Source organism: Lycorma delicatula, chromosome 1 (genome assembly GCF_047948215.1).
Source record: "Lycorma delicatula isolate Av1 chromosome 1, ASM4794821v1, whole genome shotgun sequence".
NCBI lineage: Eukaryota > Metazoa > Arthropoda > Insecta > Hemiptera > Fulgoridae > Lycorma > Lycorma delicatula.
Window position 1 is genome coordinate 81,861,580 of NC_134455.1, and position 25,334 is coordinate 81,886,913.

At 30.8% G+C, this 25,334-nt stretch overlaps 1 protein-coding gene across 1 annotated transcript in view; it reads left to right on the forward strand.

The window, feature by feature from the left end:
• The first annotated feature begins 1,546 nt into the window (after nucleotides 1–1,546).
• Nucleotides 1,547–25,334, forward strand: part of LOC142319619 (kinesin-like protein KIF11) — a 91,119-nt gene continuing 67,331 nt past the window's right edge. The window contains exons 1-4 of the mRNA XM_075357108.1: nucleotides 1,547–1,684; nucleotides 3,023–3,080; nucleotides 7,452–7,596; nucleotides 8,107–8,259. Of these exons, the coding sequence (XP_075213223.1) occupies nucleotides 3,037–3,080; nucleotides 7,452–7,596; nucleotides 8,107–8,259 (342 nt within the window). The 5' untranslated portion in view covers nucleotides 1,547–1,684; nucleotides 3,023–3,036. The remainder of the gene's footprint in view (nucleotides 1,685–3,022; nucleotides 3,081–7,451; nucleotides 7,597–8,106; nucleotides 8,260–25,334) is intronic.

The following is a 25,334-nucleotide window of genomic DNA, read 5'->3' on the forward strand; positions in this document are numbered from 1 at the left end:
AGGATGAAAAGTGCGGATCAAAAAGGCCTTTTTGGGTACATATTCTGAAAGAATTATGACTTAAATTCAAACTGATTGTTTAGAACTGCACCTGTTATTATGTAACATTCTCACCTTATTAAAGGTGAGAATGCTATATAGTAATTTTCAACTTCCAACAGAATAATGAACTACAAGAAGAATAGTTCATTAATTTAAAAGTGGTTAAATAAATTGTTTGAGAAAGAGAATTGTTCATTTTTTTACATGCAAATCTATTTGACACTGCATAGTTCCAGATATCTAATTCAGTATGTTGATTCAGAATGTTTCACCTTCAATTAAGTTGTTTTGTTTAACCTGCAGCAATCCAAGATTAGTGTAATAAATGTTCTCTTAAAAATAATCCCACTAGAGAAGATTGGGAAAGACAAGTACGTTGGCTAAGAAGGAAAGTTTTCTTATATGCAAGTTATCCTTTTACAGTGAATTACCAAACAACTAATTATAATTGCTGTAATGGTGATATTAAAAATAAGTAAAATATAATCATAAAAAAGCCTAATTAATAATGACTACGACACTAAGTAAAAAACTATTAAAAAAAAATTATAATCCTTATATACAAATACATTTATATTCACATCTCCATAATTAATTATATTTTTAGATAGTCATTATAATTGTATTATGGTTAAATCAATTGTTTGAGAAAGGGATTTGTGTTTTTCATCATTCTATCGACTGGACTACAAAATAAATTATTACTATTAAATAACCATGCAGATAAGGGTCAAAACTCAGAAATTTACACCAACTAACAGTTCTGGACAATCTATTCCATTATTGATTGGTTTAAAAAATAAATTGGATCCTACACTTCTTGCCTCATTCTTATTTATTTAATTCTAGTTTTTCAAAGTTAACCATATGATTAACCTTTCACTGGAGCAGTGAAAATTTCACTACTTTGACGAAGCCAGCAATTAAACTAGTTTTAAGTTCAAGCACTGCTTAACAACTGGTGATAGTTTTTTTAAATGTATTTAAAATTGATTGTTCGAACTAAAATTTGTAATATGATTTACGGATGTAAGTTTTAAAATAAAAAAAAACAACTAACCGAGTATCCATACATTTACTTCACTTCATAGCCATATTTAAAGGACCATAGCCAAATTGATTAGGATTATTACGTACTCTACAACGTGATTACAATATGTAGACGTACTGTTATTTTTTTTACAATATGTTTCAGTTACATTAGTTTAAAAAAACAAATTTACAAGATCAATTTAATTATAATGCTTATTTTAACAAATTATTTTTGTCAGATGATTATTTTTCTGTACGTAAAGAGAAATGACAAATTTTAATTTATGTAATTCTACTTACAGCAATTTCCTTAATTAATTTTTTTTCATTTTAAAATGTTGGAAGTAAAGCAATGATGAATATTGCATTGTATATCCATATTAATAAGTCAGTTGAGATTGTGAGGTTGGCTACACTTAGTTTGTTCGTTATATTTTAATGTTTTATTTCAAGACTGTACTGGTTAATTAACAAGAAGTCTATTTTAAGCTAGTTTTAAATAAATTTTAAACAAATTTAAATACTTAGAAACTTAAATCTACCACGAAGAAAACAAAATATACCTCATTTTAAAAATAACTCGAAAACAATATCAAAGTTTGAATTTAAGGTGAGCTTATTTTGAATTTCGTTAGTGTATAATTTTTTGTTTACGTTCTTTTTTTGCCTGAGTTTTTGAATCTCCAACGGTTTTTTTAAATAAATGGATTCTGCATTTCTGTTTTAAACCGAAACGAAACGTTTATGTATAAGTAAGAATTCTGTGTTTCGTTTAAATAGTTTTTTTTTTAAATTCTATTCTAAACAAATAAAACTTAGTTTTGTTTGTAACCGGTGATTTTGGTTTATATAAGGTTTCAATTTGAATGTGAACCAAGTTATACAAAACTGTTAAAGCTGTAAAAGTTTAAATGTATTTTTTGTTATGATGCCGGCCAGTTAATGCTACGTAGAGGTAATTTGCAGTTTTACTACCTTCTGCAGGTATTTTTTTTTTACCTAGCGAGTATATTGAAAGAACGTTTAAACTACATTAATTAATTTAAAGTTCCTGGGGTACATTTAAATATTCAAGTGAATATTTAAAATTTAGTCTTTAACTACATTGTTAATTTTATTTTACTTGCTACTTAATAACAAATGTAATTTCAGTTTTTGAGATACTTTGTACTTGACAGAGTGCATCTCTGGAAGGAATCTAAAGGAACAATTTTTTTATTGCAATTTCTGTGCAAAACTATTAATGACAAACAAAAACAAGCATTTCTATTTTATACCTGATTTTTTTAAACTTATTTCATAACACTTCATAGTAGCTAGCATTAGCGAGTTATTCTAGTAGCTTTTTAAACACACCTTTTGTGATTTATATTTCAAGTTTTCTAAAGATATATTAAACAAATTTTTCCTTTAACTTTATCACCCTAATAGTTCTCCAAGGAACTGTCAAATGATTGTTAATTTAAAAGCCTATAGTTTACTAATGTATACATGCTTTATTTATATTAAGAATTAATTATGAATATCGTACTATGTCAATATTTTTTAATTTTATCACTTTTCTTTTTTATCTTTAACAAGCTACACCAAAATGTTTATTCTGCAGTCTACCTTTTAATTCATTTGAAAATGTTCTTTTCATTGTGTAAATTTTTTGTTCCATATGGTTTTAATTTTCAATACCTAATAATTTATTTACTATCAACTACTTGAGGAAAGGAGGAAATGTATGAGCAGTATACATCAACAATGTGGCAATCTGACAACTGTGCTTGATCAAGCACAGCCTCTGTATCTCCGTTTCTCTGATGAACTCTGAATTGAATTGTACAAAAGTTTTTTGCTTCTAGTTCTGTCAGTGGGAGGTAAATTTTTGTTTTAGTTCTTTATTGCCGTAAATTTTTTTTGTAAGATTTTTTTTTAAATTTTGAATTAATATTTTTTTCAGATCCAGTAGTGAAAATGGATAAAAATAAGGAACATATTCAAGTATTTGTAAGAGCAAGGTAAGTTTTCCAACTAAAGTAGGTACCACCAATGCTCGTTCAAACATATTTTTTAATATCTTTATAGATATCAGTGGGAATGACTGGAAAAAATACCATTTTTAAAAAAATGTTAAATTAATAATTCCATAATTATAATAGTTACTTATTTCTTCTTATCTGTTAGTTTCGTAAATGGTTGCTTTCTATTTTGAAGGGAGGGTTTTTAATTGAGTTTTGTGGCCTAAGTAAAATACTTTATGGTTTGGGTGATATAACAAGCTGCAGAAAGATCTGCTGGATGTAGTCATGTACTATTCATTTTGACTATTTATGTTATTTGTGTTTTAAAAATTTGATCAAATTGAGTTATGTTTCTGAATATGACATTGAAATCTTATTCATCAGTATAATTATGGTGTTGCAATATTGTAGATAAGTAGGAGATCATTGTATAATGAACCTGTTCTCCTTACTGGATTTTTTCTATTAGTTGTTTTTCCTTTACACTGATTAATCCTTTCGTAATTAAATATTTTAAAATTAGAGTAAATGTTCAAAATTTTTTAGTTCAAAAGTAAATATTGGATTCTAGTGAATCCTAATTATTATTTTTACATTTTAATTAATTGATTATAATAAATACTAATATATATTTTCTTTATCCCAACCCCAAAATAAATTAATTCATTTTTCATGGGTCATCTAGCTTTTCTCATGCCATTACTGCTCTCTTGATGGATCCTTTTGACCTTGTTAGCGCATCGTCTATGAATTAACGCTGACATTTAAGGATTTCATTTTATTGATTTCATTTGTTGAATATGTAGAATGTTTTTCTTTTTTTTTTATATTTATATTGTAGGTATATGTAGATTAACATCTTTTGTTCTATTTTTTCAAATACATTTTAAATTACTATATATAACAAATGCTCATTATGGGGAAAAATTATCTTCATTATAATAAAGTCTTTTCCAAACTTAAATGATGCTCTTCATTCTGAATTGTTATAATTTTTGTTCTGCTTTCTTCAGTGTTGCATGGTCATTTTGTTGCTTAATTTCTTTATTATTTAGAAAGAACTTGAAAAAAAAATGATTGTGAATATTATCAAATAATAGTGTGAACACTGGGTATACTTCTGATTCTTGAAAGATCTGATAAATTGATGTGAACTAGCTGTTACTTCCATACGCATAGCAAGAGAAATAAGTAAAAATGATTTCTAGGCATGTCTAATCAGCCAATTAGCAATGTGTTACCACAATTGTATGCGGAGGGAGGGGAAAATGAATTTACAGTAGAATGAATGGTTCAATAAAACCTTCTAGCAGATAAAAATGGATGTAGTGAATAAAATTCAATTCTGTTATGAAAACTAAAGGGATCTTAAAATCCATGTGTGTTACATATATACGATATGATGAAAAGGGTTTGTGAATACAATATTTTTGTATTACTCATTCCCTTTTGTATTACTCAGTACTTCCCTCTTTTTCCAGAGAGCCATTTCTTCTGTTTCCTAATTTCATATTCTTAATTGCTACTGTTTATCTTATATTCATTTCCTTTATTAATCTTCTAACCTTTTAGTCTTTACTAGTGTTTTTCAAAACCTTCATCAGCAAGGTTTTCACTTCATGTTCACTTTATAAATACTAGCCTTGTCAGCACCCTCAGACACTCAACTTCATTTTATGTCCATTTTCTCTTCCTTTTTTTGTAGAAAGGGGAGTGTGGGAAACTGATCTTCCACCTTTTCTATTTTCCTTTCTATTCTCTGCACTTTCCTTGTCATAACCTTCATAATGTGATATACTGTGTGTACAAAAAATAATTTTTTTTTGTCTTCAGTCATTTGACTGGTTTAATGCAGCTGTCCAAGATTTCCTATCTAGTGCTAGTCGTTTCATTTTGGTATACCCCCTACATCCTACATCCCTAACAATTTGTTTTACATATTCCAAACGTTGCGTGACTGCACAGTTTTTCCCTTCTACTTGTCCCTCCAATATTAAAGCGACTATTCCAGGATGCCTTAATATGTGGAAGATAATATGTAAAGATTAAAAAGTAACGTAGATAGGGAACATCCTTGTCAGACTCCCTTTTTTATTACGGCTTCTTTCTTATGTTCATCAATTATTACTGTTGCAGTTTGGTAACTTTAAATGTTAGCCTTTGTTCTTATATCTCTGTACTTGAACCCTACATTTTTTAAAATGCTGAACATTTTATTTCAGTCTTATGTTATCAAATGCCTTTTCTAAGTCTATAAATGCCAAGTATGTTGATTTGTTTTTCTTAAATCTTCCTTCTATTAATCTGAGTGCTAAAATTGCTTCCGTTATCCCTATAGTTTCCCTGAAACCAAATTGGTCTTCTCTTTACACTTTCTCCACTCTCCTCTCAATTCTTCTGTACAGAATTCTAGTTAGATTTTTAATGCACAAGTAGTTAAGCTAAATGTTCTGCATTTTTCATATTTATCTGCTTCAGAATTCTTTGGTATCATGACAATAACAGTTTGAAGTCTGACAGAACTTCCCCTTTTTTTGTAAGTATTACACACCAGTTCTATCTATCTATCTATCTGTCTATCTATCACTTGCTTACCTGCACTGTGCAGTAATTCTGCAGGTATCCCGCTTACCCCAGGAGCCTTTCTGCCATTCAGATCTTTTAATGCTCCCTTAAATTCAGATTTCAGAATTGTATCGTCCTTTTCATCCTCTTCAACCTCCTCTTCTTCCTCTATAACACCAGTTTCTAACGTTTTTCTATTATGATTTTTAAATTGGGTGTTTGCAATTATTAAATTATACTTTGTGCAAAACTCAGTAAATCTGTTCCATCTTTCATTCCTTTTGCCCAGCCTGTATTCACCCACAATATTTCCTTCCTTGTCTTTTCCGATGCTTGCATTCCAATCTCCAACTATTATATTTTCATCCTCTTTTATGTCTTTAATTGCTTTGTCAATTTCTTCATATACACACTACTTCATCATCATCATGGGCACTAGTAGGTATATAGACGTTGATGAACATTACATAAGACATTACGTTAGACAATAGAATCATTACATAATGATTCTACTGCTATGCATATTGAAATACATCTACTCTTTTCCCTATCTTCTTTTTCATTACGAAACCTACTCTTGCCTGCCTGAGTTAATTTGAACCTGAGTTAATTCTAAAATCACCCGACCAAAAGTCATTTTCCTCTACCTACCGAACCTCGCTAATTCCTACTAGATCTACATTTAATCTATCCATTTCCCTCTTTAAATTTTCTAACCTACCAACCTTTTTTTTAGACTTCTAATATTTCACGCTTCGACTCATAAAATGTTATTTTTTTATTTTTTCTGGTGATCCCTTCCTTAATAGTCCCCACCCGGAGATCTGAACAGGGGACTAGTTTACTTCTGGAATATTTTACCAAGGAAGACATCTCCATCTTTGTTATGAAATGCAAAGTTACATTTTCTTGGAAAAAAAGCAGCTGTAGTTTTCCATTACTTTCAGCTGCGTAGTACTCAGAAGATTCAGTGATGTTGATGTGGCTGTTTAAGTCCTCCTGACTTACGTCCTTAACAACTACTGAAAGAGCTGCTGCCCTCTTTCAGGAATCATTCCTTAGTCTGGCTTTCAATAGATACCTCTTCGATATAGTTGCACCTTCAGTCCAGCTACTCTGTATCATTTGAGCACTCAAGCCCCCACACTATTGGAAAGGTCTCATGATTCATAGAGGGAGCAAAAAAGAATATCAGGGTTTTAATTTATTATATCTTATGAATGAGATATACAGTGTGACTAAATACTAGAATCAAAGAAAGACAGTTTTCATTGTGCCACTTGATTGTAGTTTGATACCTTACCTTTCTCCTTGATAGTTCCACTAGCAAAAATGGCGACTTCTGAACAGAAAGCTTTCAGTGTTCAGAATAACAGAATAACAATGCAGTTTGCTAAATGTGAATCTTAGTTACAAATGAGTGTGTACTCCATAGAAAGTTTAATTGTGATCCTCTTAGTTTAAAAGTTTAATTGTGATTCTCCAAGTGACAGTAACATATGTTGATTGCATAATCAGTTTGAAACAACCGGATAGCTGTGTAAAGGGAAGAGTATGAGATGACTGAACTTAACTGAAGAAAAGTTGAGTATGTACTACATGACAGAGGTATTATAATCCTTGAATAAATTTATTTAAATTTTTTATAAATTATTATTTATTCTTGAATAAATTATTATGTAGTATAAATAATGTGAATATATATCAATATTTTGATGCACTCAGTATGTAACTGGCTTTGTTTAAGTCATCTATTTATATTAACTGTTAATTTTGTTGTTAGTAATGATTTTTTTTTTTTAGACCTATTAATGATACAGAGAAGCAACAGAAATCATTTACAATCGTTAATTGCATTAATGGTAAAGAAGTTAAAATTGCTGATGGAGAAGGAAAACTTGAAAAATCACTTGTGTTCGATAAAGTTTTTGGTCCACAGTGTAAACAGGTATTCATTATTATTGTTGTTGATGATTTAATATTGTCTTTTTTATTGTGGAATGTACTGGTAGTGATGAAATCTTCAACTGTTTGATTGTATTTGTTCATTTATGGGTAGTTTATTAGATTCTTATTATTAATTTTACACACATCTTATTAAAAAAATCTTAAAATAGTTATTGTAGCTTTTTAAAGATTTGAACTTGTAATTTTTATTAAAGCCTGCTGAATAATTTAATAGAGAAATGATAATTTTTTTTTTTTTTTACTTGTCAGATCAGCATTGTTCTCAGTACCTTATCTGCATGATGCACGAAAATCAATAAGTTATTTTTTTCTTGTTAATAAAAATATCCTTAGAAGTAACTTGTAAGATTATTTAGTGAAATCTGTAAATAATTTTTTGTCATTTGCAATAAAGGTTTTCTCTTTCACTTAATGTCATACTGTAATGAATTTTTTATTGAATTTATTTGTATTTGTTTATTATTGACATTTGTGTTCACTTTTATTTAAGATTGAAGTATACAAAGCAGTTATGGAACACGTGATTAGTGAGGTGTTATCTGGATTTAACTGTACAGTATTTGCATATGGACAGACTGGAAGTGGAAAGACATACACTATGGAGGGGAAAAGGACATCTAATAAAACCTTTACTTGGGAAAATGTATGTATTTTCTTTTAGTATGTAATAAATAATTATTGTTAGACTTACTAAGTTTGACATAACTGGTACAGATTTTGTGATAATTTAGACAGCTTGTAGAGAAAAAAAATTAAATAGTCACATCTAATAGAATTTTTAATAGTTTGTAATAAATAGCAAAAAAATTATTAAATCAAGTTGCTAAAAATTGCTGCTAGAAAATATAAAATTTATTCAGAATACAAAGTACATTCATTTTATATAAATGTGCATGTATTCTTCATGTAGATTTTTATCTAATTCACAAAAATTATTTTAATTGGAAACTGTGTTAGTACATTTTCTTGTATGCAGTACAAGGTGTGTTAAAAAACGAGAATATTTATTTTTTGGAAAGAATTTTATTTATTTGTCTACATTAATGTTATTCCCTTCAAAATACTCCCCATTAGATATTATACACTTATGCCAGTGCTTTTTCCAATCCCCAATACACTTTTGGAACTTGATCTTTGGAATAGTGATCTTAGTCCTTTCATTGATTCACTTTTAATTTCATCTGTGCTTGTAAAACAACGGCCCTATAAGGTTCTCTTTGTTTTTGGGAATAGAAAAAAGTTACATGGGTCCATGTCAGGCAAATATGGTGGCTGGGGTATCATTACAGTATTGCTTTTGTCTAAAAATTGACTAACAAGCCATGAATTGTTTCGCTCAAATCTGTGCATTTTTTCAAATTTCTTTATGCAAATGGCATTGAACTTGTAGGTAATACTCCTTATTGATCGTTTGACCCTGTGGCAGGAACTCATGATGTACTATGCCGTTAAAATAGAAGAACACAGTGAGCATAACCTTCACATTTGACCGTACTTGTCGAGCTTTTTTTGGTCTTTGTGATCCAGAATGCCTCTACTTGGACGATTGAGCCTTAATTTTGACATCATATCCATAAACCCATGTTTCATCAACTGTTATGACATGTTTCAGTAGTTCTACATTGTTGCTGACTTCATTTAGTGACTCCTGAGCAACTTCTATTCGCCGCTGTTTTTGTACAAAATTTAACAATTTTGGAATAAATTTTACTGTCACATGTTTCATACCCAAAATATCCGAAATCACTTTATTCCATTCTTGTAGCAAAATTTAATACAAATTCTCTGATCCAATATTTATACAAATAAAAAATCACCAATTATACCAAAACTTGTGTTATCCTTCGACAGCTGACAGCAGACTAAATATCCAATATGGCTAAAAATGTATAGTACTTTTCAGGTATGTTTACCAATACAACAACGAAAAAGTCCCAAGATTTGGACTAACACAACTTGCAAAATTTCACAATTCTTGTTACTTTTTGAACACATCTCGTAGGTTTTTAAATCTTTTTATAATTAATCTGTTAATATTAAAAAAGGCTACCGTAACATAGTAGATAAAGTTTGAAGATAAACCTTAACAGCACTTTGAAGATATGATCATCTTCAGCCTAAAACATTAAATAATGCTAACAAAAATACTTATTATTAACTAGAATATTTGATAAAATATCCATACTGTCAAAGTTGTGACAGTAATTTAGAGTTTGTAAAAGAGTTACGTAAATTGAAACCAGTTGGAAAAATACATTACATTTATCACTACAAAAAAAAAAAATTGATGTAATGATAGGAATAAAGTTAGATCTCTCTTTCAGAAAAGTAGAAATCAGCAGAAAATTCAGAAAGATGTTCTAAGTAACTTAAGAATTAATAATGTATTTAGTTGACAGTCAACCGTTGCATTTTTTTCTATATAAAAGAATAACTATATATTTAAAAAAAAATTTACTTTGCTGATTTGATTTCTTAAAAAAAACACCATTATGTTACAGAGAAGGAAATTTTAGTAGAAAAATATATATAATTTTTCAATTTGAACAAATTTGATTAAGCTAAAAGTTTTAAAAGTCATTTGACTTCTGAACTTAGTGGGTTACTGAAGTGCCAAAATGTATCTGTGAGTGACTAGACATTATTAAATATTTCATTCTATTAGAGAAATTTAAGTGAATTTATATTATATGATTAAACTCACTTTTTTGGTTAAAAAGAGTATTTTTATATATTCTTTAACAAACTGGTTATACTTTCTGGGTTGTTTTGTGCAATAAAACTTATATTTAAACAAGAAAAATAATATATATATATAAAGGGTGTATATATATATATATATATATATATATACCCTATATATAGGGTGTTTCATAATGTTCTTAGGAGTTACAAAAATTCAGTACAAAAAAGTATTTCACTTACCTAAATGAAAGTTGTATGAAGTGATGCAGGGACTCAAACAGTTTTTGTTAAAATCTATAAATGTTCAATATGTGCTCCTCTGGTGACACGGCACACATCAACACGAAAGTCTAGCTTTTGCCAAACTCGTTCCAATATGTCATTTTCGATTGCAGTTGATTGAGTTGATTGCATTGATTATGCGATCCTTTAGCTCAGCGATATCGTGTGGCATTGGTGGGATAAACACCTTATCTTTCACGTAACCCCAGAGAAAGAAATCACATAGCATGAGGTCTGGTGTTGGTCTTCAGATGCATCTATTATCCAGCGCTGAGGTAATGTTATGTTTAAGGTACTGTCGAACCTCGTTATGAAAATGGGCAGGACAACCATCTTGGTGGAAAATGAAGTCGTTGAGTAGCTGAGACATAAGCCATAATTGTAATATATCTGGTTATATCATGCCAGTTACTGTCATTTCCATAAAAAAAAACTGCCTCACGAGAGATTGCACAAAAACGTTTACTTTTGAAGAATCCCAAATGTGTTCCACATAAGTGTGTGGGTTTTCAGTTCCCCAAACTTGCATGTTATGACGGTTTACTTTGCTGCTAATATGGAAAGTAGCTTCATTGCTGAAAATTACCTTGTTTACAAAAACTTCATCTAACAACATCTTTTTCTGTAACTGTAAACAAAAATCGAGCCTACGTGTTTTATCTCCATCAGAAAGACGCTGGATTAAATACGGTTTGCGTAATAAATGTTTACGGAGAACTCTCCACACTTTTGTTTTCAGAATATCTAATTCTCTGCCTGCAGCCGCAGTTGATTTTGACAGGCTGAGAATGAAACTTGCACGCACACATTCGACATTGACTTCTGAGGTTGATGGATGACCAGTTGATTTTTGCTTTCACAAGCAACCATTTCACTGAATTGTTTATACCATGCACGAATTGAATTGTCACTTGGTGGCTCCTTATGAAATTTCAACCGAAACACACGTTACACAGAAATTACTGACTTTGACAAGTGAAATTCTAACACACAAAACGACTTCTCGCTTCCCGTGGCAACCATTTTCTCTACTGTCGACGCCTAGCGAGCAATTGGTTTACTAACTGCCTAGTATATGTGGAAAAAACTATTTGAAGTACTCTTTTGTACAGTACTTGTTTTATTCTTATGAGTGAAATAGTTTTTTGTTAATGAATTTTCGAAACTCTGAAGAACATTATGAAATGCCCTTTATACACACACACACACACACACACACACATATATATAAATATATATATATATTAACCTTTTAATCTCTAGGTTTTCAAGAGTGAACTGTGTCTGAGCACAGTTCAGACTGAATCTGAGTTTTTTTTATTTTTCCCATTAAAAATACTTTATTTTTTAAAACATGTTATATGCTCTAACAGCAACTGATTTTGACTTTTTTTTTTACTTAGGCTTGCATAGTAATTCAGTAATTGTACAAAAAGTCACAAATAACCAAAGGGGGTGGATTCCTTAATTATAAATAAATGTTGCACTGATAAGTAAAATTATTTTTTATAGATAAGCTTATTGTTACCTTTTTTCTTTCTTTGTTATGAGGATAAAATTATATATAGGCTTACTAAAAATTTTTACCAACTAGAAAATGTAGTCAAAATAACCCTCCACCAGGGCGGGGGGGGGGCAATATACCACATTCTAATAACAAAACACCATCCATGTAAAGTTCAAGTATAATTTCCAATAAAAAAAATTAGCTTACCTTATTTTAAATACACAATATTCTATTTGTACACTAACTGTTCACTATTTACAAATCTGTTTACGATTAGTTTCTAAAAGTGCAGGAGGGTGTGATAATCCTGAAATACAGATGAACACATGGCCGACATCATACTATTTACACATGAATCAAGTGTCCTTCCTTTTCTATACTCTCTTTTTAGTGTTTGTATACACGACACTGATGTTGACTCCTGGAACCTTTACCTGCTGTTTGAAGGATAGGTTCAGGAAAATGCCATTGCATAAGGAGAAGAGGATTCTCTTAATCAAGTTGGGCAGCCTCCTCTTGGACTACTTTTAGGTTCTGTGAATTTTTCAAATAATTGGAGTGTTGCCAGCCTGAAGTCCAACATTGAGGATTATTGCCTGTCTGCCTGGTAGAGGTGATATGAATTCAGCATTACAATATCAAGGAGATGCATAAATAATTTCATACACCATTTTGTTTTTAGCATACTAGTGAACTAATCTGCTTTTCTGAGTTGTCAACTGAACCCATTTTTGTACTGTTCTTCGTAGTTGCTGTGTTTTTTTTTTTTTTTTTTTTTTTTTTGTAAAATTGTCTGTAAGCTTATTTTATCTGAATCTTTTAGTTTGTGTTTGTGGATAGAAGAAAGCATATGAACAGGTTTTTTATCAACAAATTTTACTGCTAGTAAGTGTTGATGTTTCTCTTCTCACGTTCACCTTTTGACATTTCTTTTGGAAAGTTTTTGAGGAATCCTCTTCTGTCTTATCTAACTATACCTCAAGCCCCAGTTTTATTGTCATGTAAAAACTGATAAGTTTAGGGCTTGTGTACCACAAAATAAATTATTGACCTTATTCAAATATGGAGCCAACAAACTTGAGATTACAGACCCAGAAATACTAAGTCATGCGACATTTACAATTTCTGTTTCTGCTGCAGTGTATAAAATCTAGCACGTACTCAGTTTCCACATCTCAAAGCGTAATTATTTTAACTCCAAAATGGCTTCTTTTTGAGAGGGGATATACTGTTTGAAAATTAATTTCCCCATCCATAACATCAAGGACTCATCAATACATAATTTCCTGAAAGTGGAGAACAGAAATGTTAGTTTTTGATTTAAAATTTTAATTTTTGTGACAAATCTTATTTTATTTGGAGCATTACATGAATCACTGAAATGCAGTGTTCTCAAAAACTTGAAAAACCGGTCTCTGGTTATAACAAAAAACAGGGGGTTCTGACATTTTATTGGTTGACTAGTAGTTTTTTTTTTATGTGCAGCATTGGAGAGTAAAGGCCTAAAAAAATAAACATTTCATTACTGTTATATTTTTCCATATTTTTTTTTTACTTTCTTTGAAGTATTAATATTATTGTCCACAAAATATTTAGAATATTTATTATCATCATCGATTATAAAGTCTATTGACGTCTTATCAAAAATTAGAAAAAAATAGTTAGTTCGGGAGCACCTCTGAAATTTGAAGGTTAGGATTTATACCAGAATCACAGTCACTAACAGTGTGTAATCTGGGTTGAAAGTTTCTATCATTTTGTCAGATATATTCATCATTATCTTTTTCTCTTTTGCGACGTTTTGTAGGCCTTACAGTTTTGCCAGGTCCAGGTTGTGGTGAAGCACTGGATCACACAACAATCACTGAATCAATCAACTGAATCACTGGTACAGCAATTTTGTTTTCATCAGTATCAGACTGTCATTATCATTAATCTAATATAATACTGTCATTACCACTAATTTTCCCTGAATCATCAGTGTCTGATTCAGGATAAGTGAGATACAGAATTATTTCATCATCACGAATAAAAGATGTAGCCATTACAATACAAAGCACTTAGTACACATGGAATAACACAACATTACTACACAATAACATAACCAAAACACTTCTCTCAGATAAGGTGAATGTGATTCAAGAAAGTAACAAAAAACACAGCCTTCTGAATGTGCTATCGTTTGTAAATAAAAAAAAGAACCTTAAATTCATAACAGAATGTGTTGTTAGTATTAACAAAACAAATGTTCATGTACAGATATTTTTTTTTTTTTTTTTTGTCTTCAGTCATTTGGCTGGTTTGATGCAGCTCTCCAAGATTCCCTATCTAGTGCTAGTCGTTTCATTTCATTTCAGTATACCCTCTACATCCTACATCCCCAACAATTTGTTTTATATACTCCAAACGTGGCCTGCCTACACAATTTTTCCCTTCTACCTGTCCTTCCAATATTAAAGCGACTATTCCAGTATGCCTTAGTATGTGGCCTATAAGTCTATCTCTTCTTTTAACTATATTTTTCCAAATGCTTCTTTCTTCATCTGTTTGCCGCAATACCTCTTCATTTGTCACTTTATCCACCCATCTGATTTTTAACATTCTCCTATAGCACCACATTTCAAAAGCTTCTAATCTTTTCTTCTCAGATACTCCGATTGTCCAAGTTTCACTTCCATATAAAGCGACACTCCAAACATACACTTTCAAAAATCTTTTCCTGACATTTAAATTAATTTTTGCAGTAAACAAATTATATTTCTTACTGAAGGCTCGTTTAGCTTGTGCTATTCGGCATTTTATATCACTCCTGATATAAAGATGGCTTCGTCCATCTTTAGTAATTTTACTTCCCAAATAACAAAATTCTTCTACCTCCATAATCTTTTCTCCTCCTATTTTCACATTCAGCGGTCCATCTTTGTTATTTCTACTACATTTCATTACTTTTGTTTTGTTCTTGTTTATTTTCATGCGATAGTTCTTGCGTAGGACTTCATCTATGCCGTTCATTGTTTCTTCTAAATCCTTTTTACTCTCGACTAGAATTACTATATCATCAGCAAATCGTAGCATCTTTATCTTTTCACCTTGTACTGTTACTCCGAATCTAAATTGTTCTTTAACATCATTAACTGCTAGTTCCATGTAAAGATGGTAAAAGTAACGGAGATAGGGAACATCCTTGTCGGACTCCCTTTCTTATTAGGGCTTCTTTCTTATGTTCTTCAATTGTTACTGTTGCTGTTTGGTTCCTGTACATGTTAGCAATTGTTCTTCTATCTCTGTATTTGAACCCTAATTTTTTTAAAATGCTGAACATTTTATTCCAGTCTACGTTATCGAAAGCCTTTTCTAGGTCTATAAACGCCAAGTATGTTGGTTTGTTTTTCTTTAATCTTCCTTCTACTATTAATCTGAGGCCTAAAATTGCTTCCCTTGTCCCTATACTTTTCCTGAAACCAAATTGGTCTTCTCCTAACACTTCTTCCACTCTCCTCTCAATTCTTCTGTATAAAATTCTAGTTAAGATTTTTGATGCATGACTAGTTAAACTAATTGTTCTGTATTCTTCACATTTTTCTGCCCCTGCTTTCTTTGGTATCATAACTATAACACTTTTTTTGAAGTCTGATGGAAATTCCCCATTTTCATAAATATTACACACCAGTTTGTATAATCTATCAATCGCTTCCTTACCTGCACTGCGCAGTAATTCGACAGGTATTCCGTCTATTCCAGGAGCCTTTCTGCCATTTAAATCTTTTAATGCTCTCTTAAATTCAGATCTCAGTATTGTTTCTCCCATTTCATCCTCCTCAACTTCCTCTTCTTCCTCTATAACACCATTTTCTAATTCATTTCCTCCGTATAACTCTTCAATATATTCCACCCATCTATCGACTTTACCTTTCGTATTATATATTGGTGTACCATCTTTGTTTAACACATTATTAGATTTTAATTTATGTACCCCAAAATTTTCCTTAACTTTCCTGTATGCTCCGTCTATTTTACCAATGTTCATTTCTCTTTCCACTTCTGAACACTTTTCTTTAATCCACTCTTCTTTCACCAGTTTGCACTTCCTGTTTATAGCATTTCTTAATTTCCGATAGTTCCTTTTACTTTCTTCATCACTAGCATTCTTATATTTTCTACGTTCATCCATCAGCTGCAATATATTGTCTGAAACCCAAGGTTTTCTACCGGTTCTCTTTATTCCGCCTAAGTTTGCTTCTGCTGATTTAAGAATTTCCTTTTTAACATTCTCCCATTCTTCTTCTACATTTTCTACCTTATCTTTTTTACTCAGACCTCTTGCGATGTCCTCCTCAAAAATCTTCTTTACCTCCTCTTCCTCAAGCTTCTCTAAATTCCACCGATTCATCTGACACCTTTTCTTCAGGTTTTTAAACCCCAATCTACATTTCATTATCACCAAATTATGGTCGCTATCAATGTCTGCTCCAGGGTAAGTTTTGCAGTCAACGAGTTGATTTCTAAATCTTTGCTTAACCATGATATAATCTATCTGATACCTTCCAGTATCGCCTGGCTTTTTCCAAGTGTATATTCTTCTATTATGATTTTTAAATTGGGTGTTGGCAATTACTAAATTATACTTCGTGCAAAATTCTATAAGTCGGTCCCCTCTTTCATTCCTTTTGCCCAGCCCGTATTCACCCACTATATTTCCTTCCTTGCCTTTTCCAATGCTTGCATTCCAATCTCCAACTATTATTAAATTTTCATCTCCTTTTATGTGTTTAATTGCTTCATCAATCTCTTCGTATACACACTCTACCTTATCATCATCATGGGCGCTTGTAGGCATATAGACGTTAACAATCGTTGTCGGTTTAGGTTTTGATTTTATCCTTATTACAATGATTCTATCGCTATGCGTTTTGAAATACTCCACTCTCCTCCCTATCTTCTTGTTCATCACGAAACCTACTCCTGCCTGCCCATTATTTGACGCTGAGTTAATTACTCTAAAATCACCTGACCAAAAGTCGCCTTCCTCTTCTCACCGAACCTCACTAATTCCTACTATATCCACATTTGTCCTACCCATTTCCCTTTTTAAATTTTCTAGCCTACCAACCTTTTTCAAGCTTCTAACATTCCACGCTCCGACTCGTAGAATGTTATTTTTTAATTTTCTGGTGACCCCTTCCTTAGTAGTCCCCACCCGGAGATCCGAACGGGGGACTATTTTACCTCCGGAATATTTTACCAAGGAAGGCGCCTCCATTATTGCTATGTGAAAATGCAGAGAGCCACATTTTCTTGGAAAAAAAGCAGCTGTAGTTTTCCATTGCTTTCAGCTGCGCAGTACTCAGAGGACTGAGTGATATAGTACAGATATAGTAAATAAAATCACAACATACTGGCATGTGCGTCACCATGCAGGCATGGGCACCAACGTAGTGGTATGTTCATAGGGATTGAAAGGTTAAAGTAATGTATAAAATATATATGTATGTATTATTTAAGCGAGAGAATATATATTTATATATTTAAGTAAGAAAAATAAAATTATTTTATTAAAAAAAGATTGTACAAACCAGCTTAAAAAAATTAGCATTATCTTTTTGAGAATCAAAGTTTTCAAGCAATAAAGAATTTTGATATACAGTCATTTTAAACTTTGAAGTGTACACCTTTATATAACAAGACCGGTCTTGCCTTGAGAATATTGATTTATTTACAAGGGTTGTTCAGTAATAAGAAACAAATGGAAGCAGGGGAAAAGCATACGTAATAGAATAAATTGAAACTGTTTGACATTAAATTGGCATCCCTGTAAGAAAATACCAGCTGTTTGAAAAGAATTTCAAACATTTTGAAATATTTTTTCTCAGTGAGCGTACTGTGGAAGAAAACTACGCTGTGATAAATTTTAATTTTGTGACTGTATAAAACTGGCTGAAATTCACTTTCGGATGTTAAAACAGTGTGATAAAAAGTGCATACCTATGCAAATTTTTGTAATTGGATTAAACAGCTAAAACTGAACAAATGTGTCACTGATTTTCATCATAGGGAAAGAATTAGTTATAACTTCCAGTGGAAGATCAGAGGAAGTCTTTGTATAATCACATTAATGATCTTATTCACTATGACAGACATATAAAAGTTTGGGAAATTGCTGAAATTTGTAGCGTGATACTGGCACTGTTTTATTTGTTTTTCCATTATATGCTGAATTACTGGAAATTGTGTTCAGGATGGGTTCAGAGACAGTTTGACACAAAATCACAGACTCCTGAATTCACATTTACGCTACTTAAATATCAGTTTCTAGCCGAAGGTAAATCATTATCTTGAACCAGAATCCAAATAGAGTTTGGAACGGAAACAGCTGAGTTCACCTACCAGATAAAAATTCAAAACCTTCATTTCAGCTGGTAAAGCAGTGCCGTTGGTGTTTTGGGATTATAAAGGCTCAATTTATTGTGATTACTTGGACTTCATGTACAGAAAGTAGTGAGTGCTATTGTGGCATGCTAGAAAATAAACAAACTCACAGTAAGAAGGGAACATCCTGGTTCTCTCTCAAAATTAAAAATTCTTCTGAATAATAACACCCCCAAACTGCTGACAAGTTATTCAAAAGTTGGGTTGGGAGTTGTTGCTCTATTCACCTTTCAGTCTCGATCTCGCACCATAAAATTTTTTTTATCCTCAGTTTTTACATGGCACCAAGTTTGGCAACAATGTGGTTCAAGAATAGCTCAGACACTAAGGTGAACAGTTCTTTACTGCTAGAATAAGAAAGCTCACAGATTGTAAAAGTCCATAAATGTAACATAGATTATGTTGAATTCAGATGAAGATGAGATGTTAATCTCTCATGTCATTGAATAAATAATTTTTCTACATGTCTGTTTAATTATTGAACGACCCTTGCATCTTCATTAATTACTGTTTAATAAAAACTTGGTGAAATAATTGATATCATATAAATTTAATGTTACTACCATTAACCGTTGTTTTCTTGAAAAATTATTGCTTCTGCTAAACAATAAAATTTCTTTGAATTTTGGTTGGTTAAATTATGGCGATATTCTTTCAATATTTGTGTATGATCTTTAGATATAGTCCTATTCACTATCAGTTGTAATATTTTTTCTCAACATAATTTCTTTCTACTTTAGAAGATATTGATAACTTTACCTTTATCTCTATCTTTTTTCATTGATGTTTTTTCTCATGAAATATTGAAGTTTGGTTTTCTTGAAACAAAATTAATTTTTTTGATCCAATTTTAATTCAGTGAGATTTTAATTTCCATTTGTTTGAACATTTCATTGTGATAGTTTATATTTTTGTTTTTGTGGTAATTAGGGACTTCAGTTTAGTAGAAATCCCTGGGTCAATCCAATTGAATTGTCCAAAAAAAAACATAAGCTGTTGCTGGACCAATTAAAAAAAAATTTTAACTTACCCACTTGTTTCCTACGTGTTTCAGGACCTTAAAATAATTTTTTTTTTTAAATTTTGTATTAAAGCAGTATATTTGTGGTCATTTTTGTTATGGTGTGCACACCTATTTTTGGGATTGTAAGGGTTTATGGAAAAAATTATAACTAAAAAACTGTTGGTCCTGGAGGGATGAAACAAAAAGCAATTTAATCATATCTTCTCAAGGTAAAGGTTTGGTCAAGTGGTTTATTTCTCTATCTCTCTTCTTTCTATGAGAAAATTACCAATATAGTTGAACATGAGAAACAGTGATATTTCACTTTTGGCAATTTTTTCAAGAGGCAGGGATGGCATACACTGTTATATTGGCTTACCATAAATAATATTAATGGGGATATAGATACACCTAGATTTTTATGAATTTTTGAAACTAATTTTTTTTTAAAAATTCAAATTTTGGCTTCAAATAACTCTGATAGGGCTGATGATAAAAATCTCAAATTTGCACAACTTGCAGTGTTTTTGTGGAATTTTATGGCAAATAAAAAAGTTTTTTGTATGTAGTTCTAATAAAAAAGTTATAACCTCCAAGGTTATAACTTTATTTTCCAAGGGGGTTTTTTTGTCTTCTTTGCACTTTACATTTTTGATATACTTAGCCCTATACATTACTTAGCCATATATACATTTTTTTATACTTAGCCCTTAAGTTGAAGTTGACGTTTTCAATATTTTTAAAGTATTTTTTTTTTAAATTATAAATGATAGGTCGTAATTTAATTGTAACTTAACCAATACCAGTAACCTAATATAATTTTGATTCAAAAATGCTTGTAAAACTTACCCAAACTGAGATTTCAATGAGTTGCCCACATCTTTTTTCAAAAATTCATTTTTATTTTTATATTGGTTTACTTTTGTAAACACTATAGAAGAAAAAATAAATTGTAGCAAAATTTTAATTATTATTCAATGAAATAGCCAATTTTTGTAGCAATGAAAGTTTATTATTTAGTGTGGTTAACCAATAGCTATGATATCTCTTCTGATATTTCTCTTGAAATTGTGTGAGAATGACCCGTCACTGTAGTTAGTTGACATCACTTGTGATGTCAACTTTCTCAGGACTTTGCAGATTGGTACCCATACTTTGTCAAGTTGAGATTTTTGAAATGATGTATGTCGTCCAGCTAGGTGAAAAAAATTTGAGGTTAATATCATCTACTACTGGTACCAATGATCTGTCATACACAAAAAAGGGGTATTACTCCATTTTAATTCAATAAATTTTCAAAAATTTTATTGCATCACTATTTTTGATTGTGGTGATATTTGGTATATGATAACTACCCACATTGTAGTGGCCAAAAAATATTTTTTAATATTTAAAAAAATTTTTCTTGAGTAATTGACAATTTTCTAACTCACCAACAGGTAAAAATACCCATTTTCGTCACTTTTTCAATGAGCTGTAGCATTATTTTACATCGTACAGAGGGTCAAAAAGGTATTTTTGGAAAGAGTAAAGATAGAATTTCATGTTAGTGTACTCAAAATTCATTTTGTTACATTACCAAATCTTGTAATGTTTACTGAAGTTACGTTTACAAATTGTTTTTTTTTTTTGTTCAAATTTTGGGCCCAAAATAAATAATGAAGGGCTTAAGGTAACAGACCTGTTTTTTATCTTTTAACTCTTAGGAACTAGTAGTACTTCTAAAAAAATATAACTGTTACCGAGTGTCCTTCATTAAAAAAAAATGGCCGCCAAATAGTAAGATTTTGAAAATGTCTTGTTTTTGGGGCCCAAAAACCTCATGTGGGACAGGTGGCAAAAATCTGAAATGTTTACAACAGTACTTTTTATTTACGTTAAAACCATATAAAACCTATTTTGTTACTCAAAAGGCTTGATGAGCAATGAAACCATCAATACCACTATAAACATCGTTCCTTCTAACTGTGAACAATGTATCCAAAAAATTCACTCCATGTATTTTTTTAGATAATAATGTAGGCCTACTATACAAAATATTTTGATATGTCTATATTGTAGCTTATATTCTAGATAGTTTTTTACTTAAAGTATGACTCGTACATCCAAACTCATGTTTAAACACAGAAGTAAATAGACATGAATGTTTGCGTAATTCTGAATGTAAAAATTGTAGAAGGCTCAGTCACCGTTTTGATTTCAATGTGATATGTTGTATTGTTGCTAGTGTTAATACTGTGGTTAGGTAATGTACACTTGTTTATAAAGTAATTTTATTAGCAGTAAACTTCTCTTTTATGCAGTATCTTTTATTTTTAATTTTATTGATTAGAGAAATTTTTATTTTAGCTGTAGAGAAACTAGGATAAGACAAAGTGAGGTGAAATTTGTAGTTTTATAATTTACACTAACTGTATTATTATTGTAAGAACCCTTGCATTTTATAAAAATAGATTATGGAGTGTTGAGTTGGCATTTACACTGAAACAGTATATCACAAATTGACTTAGAATAGATCTTCAGTATTGTACGATATTTAGAGTTACTGAACAGCAAATAACATTAATATCTTTAAGAAGTAGATGTACTAAAAAAAAATCTATAAAACTGAATATTTTGATAAATATTTTTATATTGATGGGAAAAGTTGCTCTGACCCGTTTAGCTGTCAACACTAAACCGGTTAAGAAATCTCTTCGAGAAATATCTTTGACACTTTCAACAAGCAACCCAAATTTAAAATTAATGCCAGGCAGAGCTTTGTGTACAAAATGCTTAAGCAAAATACAAAAACCCCAGACACAAAGTGAACTGGAATGTCAAGATATATTTGAATCACAATGTGTTAATAGTCAAATCTGTCAATAAAGCTTGTTCAGCACTTGGCATTTCTCCATTAAAGTTGAAAAATTATCGAGCAGCGCAAAGGAACCAATTTGAAAAAAAAAGTTTCAAAAATAGCAGTCGGTTACCAGTATTAAATGATTCCTTTGATTTAAATATTTCTACAGAAGAAGCAGTTTAGTACCACAAAATTATGCTGATTTAGGTAGGGAATACGAAGAATTAATCATTAAAATAAAGGATAAAATGAAAACAGTTACATCAACACAGGAAAAAATTAATATTTCAAGTTTATTACCAAGCAGCTGGAGTATTCAAAAAGTTCAAAATGAGTTTAGTGTTAATCAGTATTTAGCCTGTCAATCCAAACAATTAGTTAAAACAAGTGGAATTTTGTCACAAATCTGAAAAGAAACCCAGTCACGTAATTGATGAAAATTTTATTAAATGTCTGCAAGATTTTCAGCAGAATAATGAGCACAGCCGAATGATGCCAGGCAAGAAGGATTGTGTCTCTGTATGACAAGCTGGCGGGAAGAAAATTAATATTCAAAAAAGGCTTATCTTATGCAACTTAAATTGTACAAAGCCTTCAAAGAAAAACATAATTTAAAAATTGGTTTTTCAAAATATGCTGAATTAAGATCTAAATTTTGTGTTCTGACACTATCATATTTATAAATTTGATTATAAAATTCTCCTTTCAACCACGGTATGTGATACAGAAAATGAAACGTGCAAGCTGTCACTGTGTGAAAAATGTCCAGGCACTAATGAAGGCTTTACTGTAAGAGAACTGGGATGATTCTGATTCTGAAATTATCTTCAAACAGTGGGTTTCTATTGACCGTTGTGAACTAACTACTCAAATTCTTCCACTTCAAGAGTATTTAGATAAACTTACTGAAAATGTAAATAATTTAAAAATACATTTTTTTGTAAAGAAACAAGCTAATTTTCTCAACATTAGAAAGGAAAACTTGTTGGAGGGTGAATGTGTTGTAATGGGAGACTTCTCTCAAAATTTTCCTTTTGTTATAAGGATGAAGTCCAGTCATACCACTGGTCAAAAACCTATGCCACAGTACAACCATTTCTCATATATTTAAAAAAAAAAAAGGAAACTTACAAAGCCAAAGCTACTGTGTAATTAGCGAGTACTTGAAGCACAATACTACATCGTTCTGCTTCCAAAAGCAAGTTATAGATAAAGTAAAAACACTGTTATCTAAAGTTAAACAATTTTTTTTATTTTTCTGATGGCCCCTCAGCCTAGTATAAAAAAAATTCATAAATTTGTGCTACCATCAAGAAGATTTTGAAATTCAGCTGAATGGCATTTTTTTGCCTTATACCATGGAAAAGGACCGTGATTGTATTGGTGGAACTGTAAAAAGGACTGTGACTAAAACAAGCCTTTAAAAGACTAGTCAACAATCAAATTGTTAACCTTCTATTTTCTGCTGTAATAAAGATGTTTGAGAGACTGAAGAATACCTCAGTTGTCATTATCAGATAATCACAACAGTCCCAAAAACAAGAACCTTTCACAGTTATGTTCCAATAAGTCAGAAATGTATTCTGAAAGTCCAGGTGGCCTCAGAATCAGAAACATTTATGTTAGTATCAGTACACAAGGATATAGTGTTCTGATTGCTTTATAGGTTTACCAAAGCAAAAATGTAAAAATTGTCTGCTGCGTATACGATGGCAAGTGGTGGTTAGGCGAAGTCATTGAAGTCAAAATACATAAAAATGAAGAGGAATATCGAATACACTGTTTCCATCTGCAGGGTCCTGGTACTTCATTCAAGAAATCATTGAGGAATAATCAAACAAGAGTTCAACTGGAAAATATTTTAAAGATTCTCACATCTTCAGAACGTTTTCTGTCAAGTATTGGAAGAGGACACAACATTACACCAAAGATGAATGAGGACTTATCAGTTCTACTCAATAAAAAAATTGCAAGAGCACTAACTTATGTTAGTTAAGTTTGTTATCAAAAAGTGCAAGATTTATTCATAACTTCCATTAGCAGGAGGTAAAATAAGGTAAAAGAGAATTGAATAACTTGTTAATGCATTTAAATTGTGTATCATTTTGATATTATTATTTATCATTCTGTAATTGACTATTTATCATTTTATAATTGAATATATATTAATTATCAGTTTATTCATTCTAATGAGTTTAGTTGTAATTTTTGTAATTAAGAAAATACACATACATTAGTATTTTTGGATGTGTTGTTTACGGTTAGAAGGAATGAGTTTTTAGCAGTTGTTGGATTAATTATTTGTCAACCCTTTTGAGTAACAAAATTTTATATGGTTTTAAAGTACATAAAAAGTACTTACTGCTTTAAAAATTTCAGATTTTTGCCACCTGCCCCACATGTGATGTTTGGGCCCCAAAAATGAGACATTTTCAAAATCTTACGATTTGGCAGCCATTTTTTTTTTTAATGAAGGACACTCTGTAACAGTCCAATTTTTTTTTACAAGTACTACTAGTACCTGAGAGTTAAAAGATAAAAAACAGGTCTGTTACCTTAAGTCCTTCATTATTTATTTTGGGCCCAAAATTTAAAAAAAAGCAATTTGTAAACGTAACTTCAGTAAACATTACAAGATTTGGTAGTGTAACAAAATGAATTTTTAGTACACTATGAAAGTTCCACTCTTTCCAAAAGCCCTTTTTGACCCTCTGTACGATGTAAAATAAGAATGCTACAGCCCATGGAAAAAGTGACGAAAATGGTTGTTTTTACTTGTTGGCAAGTTAGAAAATAGTCTATTACTCAAGAAAAAAAGTTTTTAAAAATATAAAAAAATATTTGTTGGCCACTACAAGGTGGGTAGTTTTCATATACCAAATATCATCAAAATAAAAAAATATTGATGCACTGATCATTTGTTGAATTAAAATGAAATACCCCATGATCTAAAGGTGTGCCATTTGGCTTCAA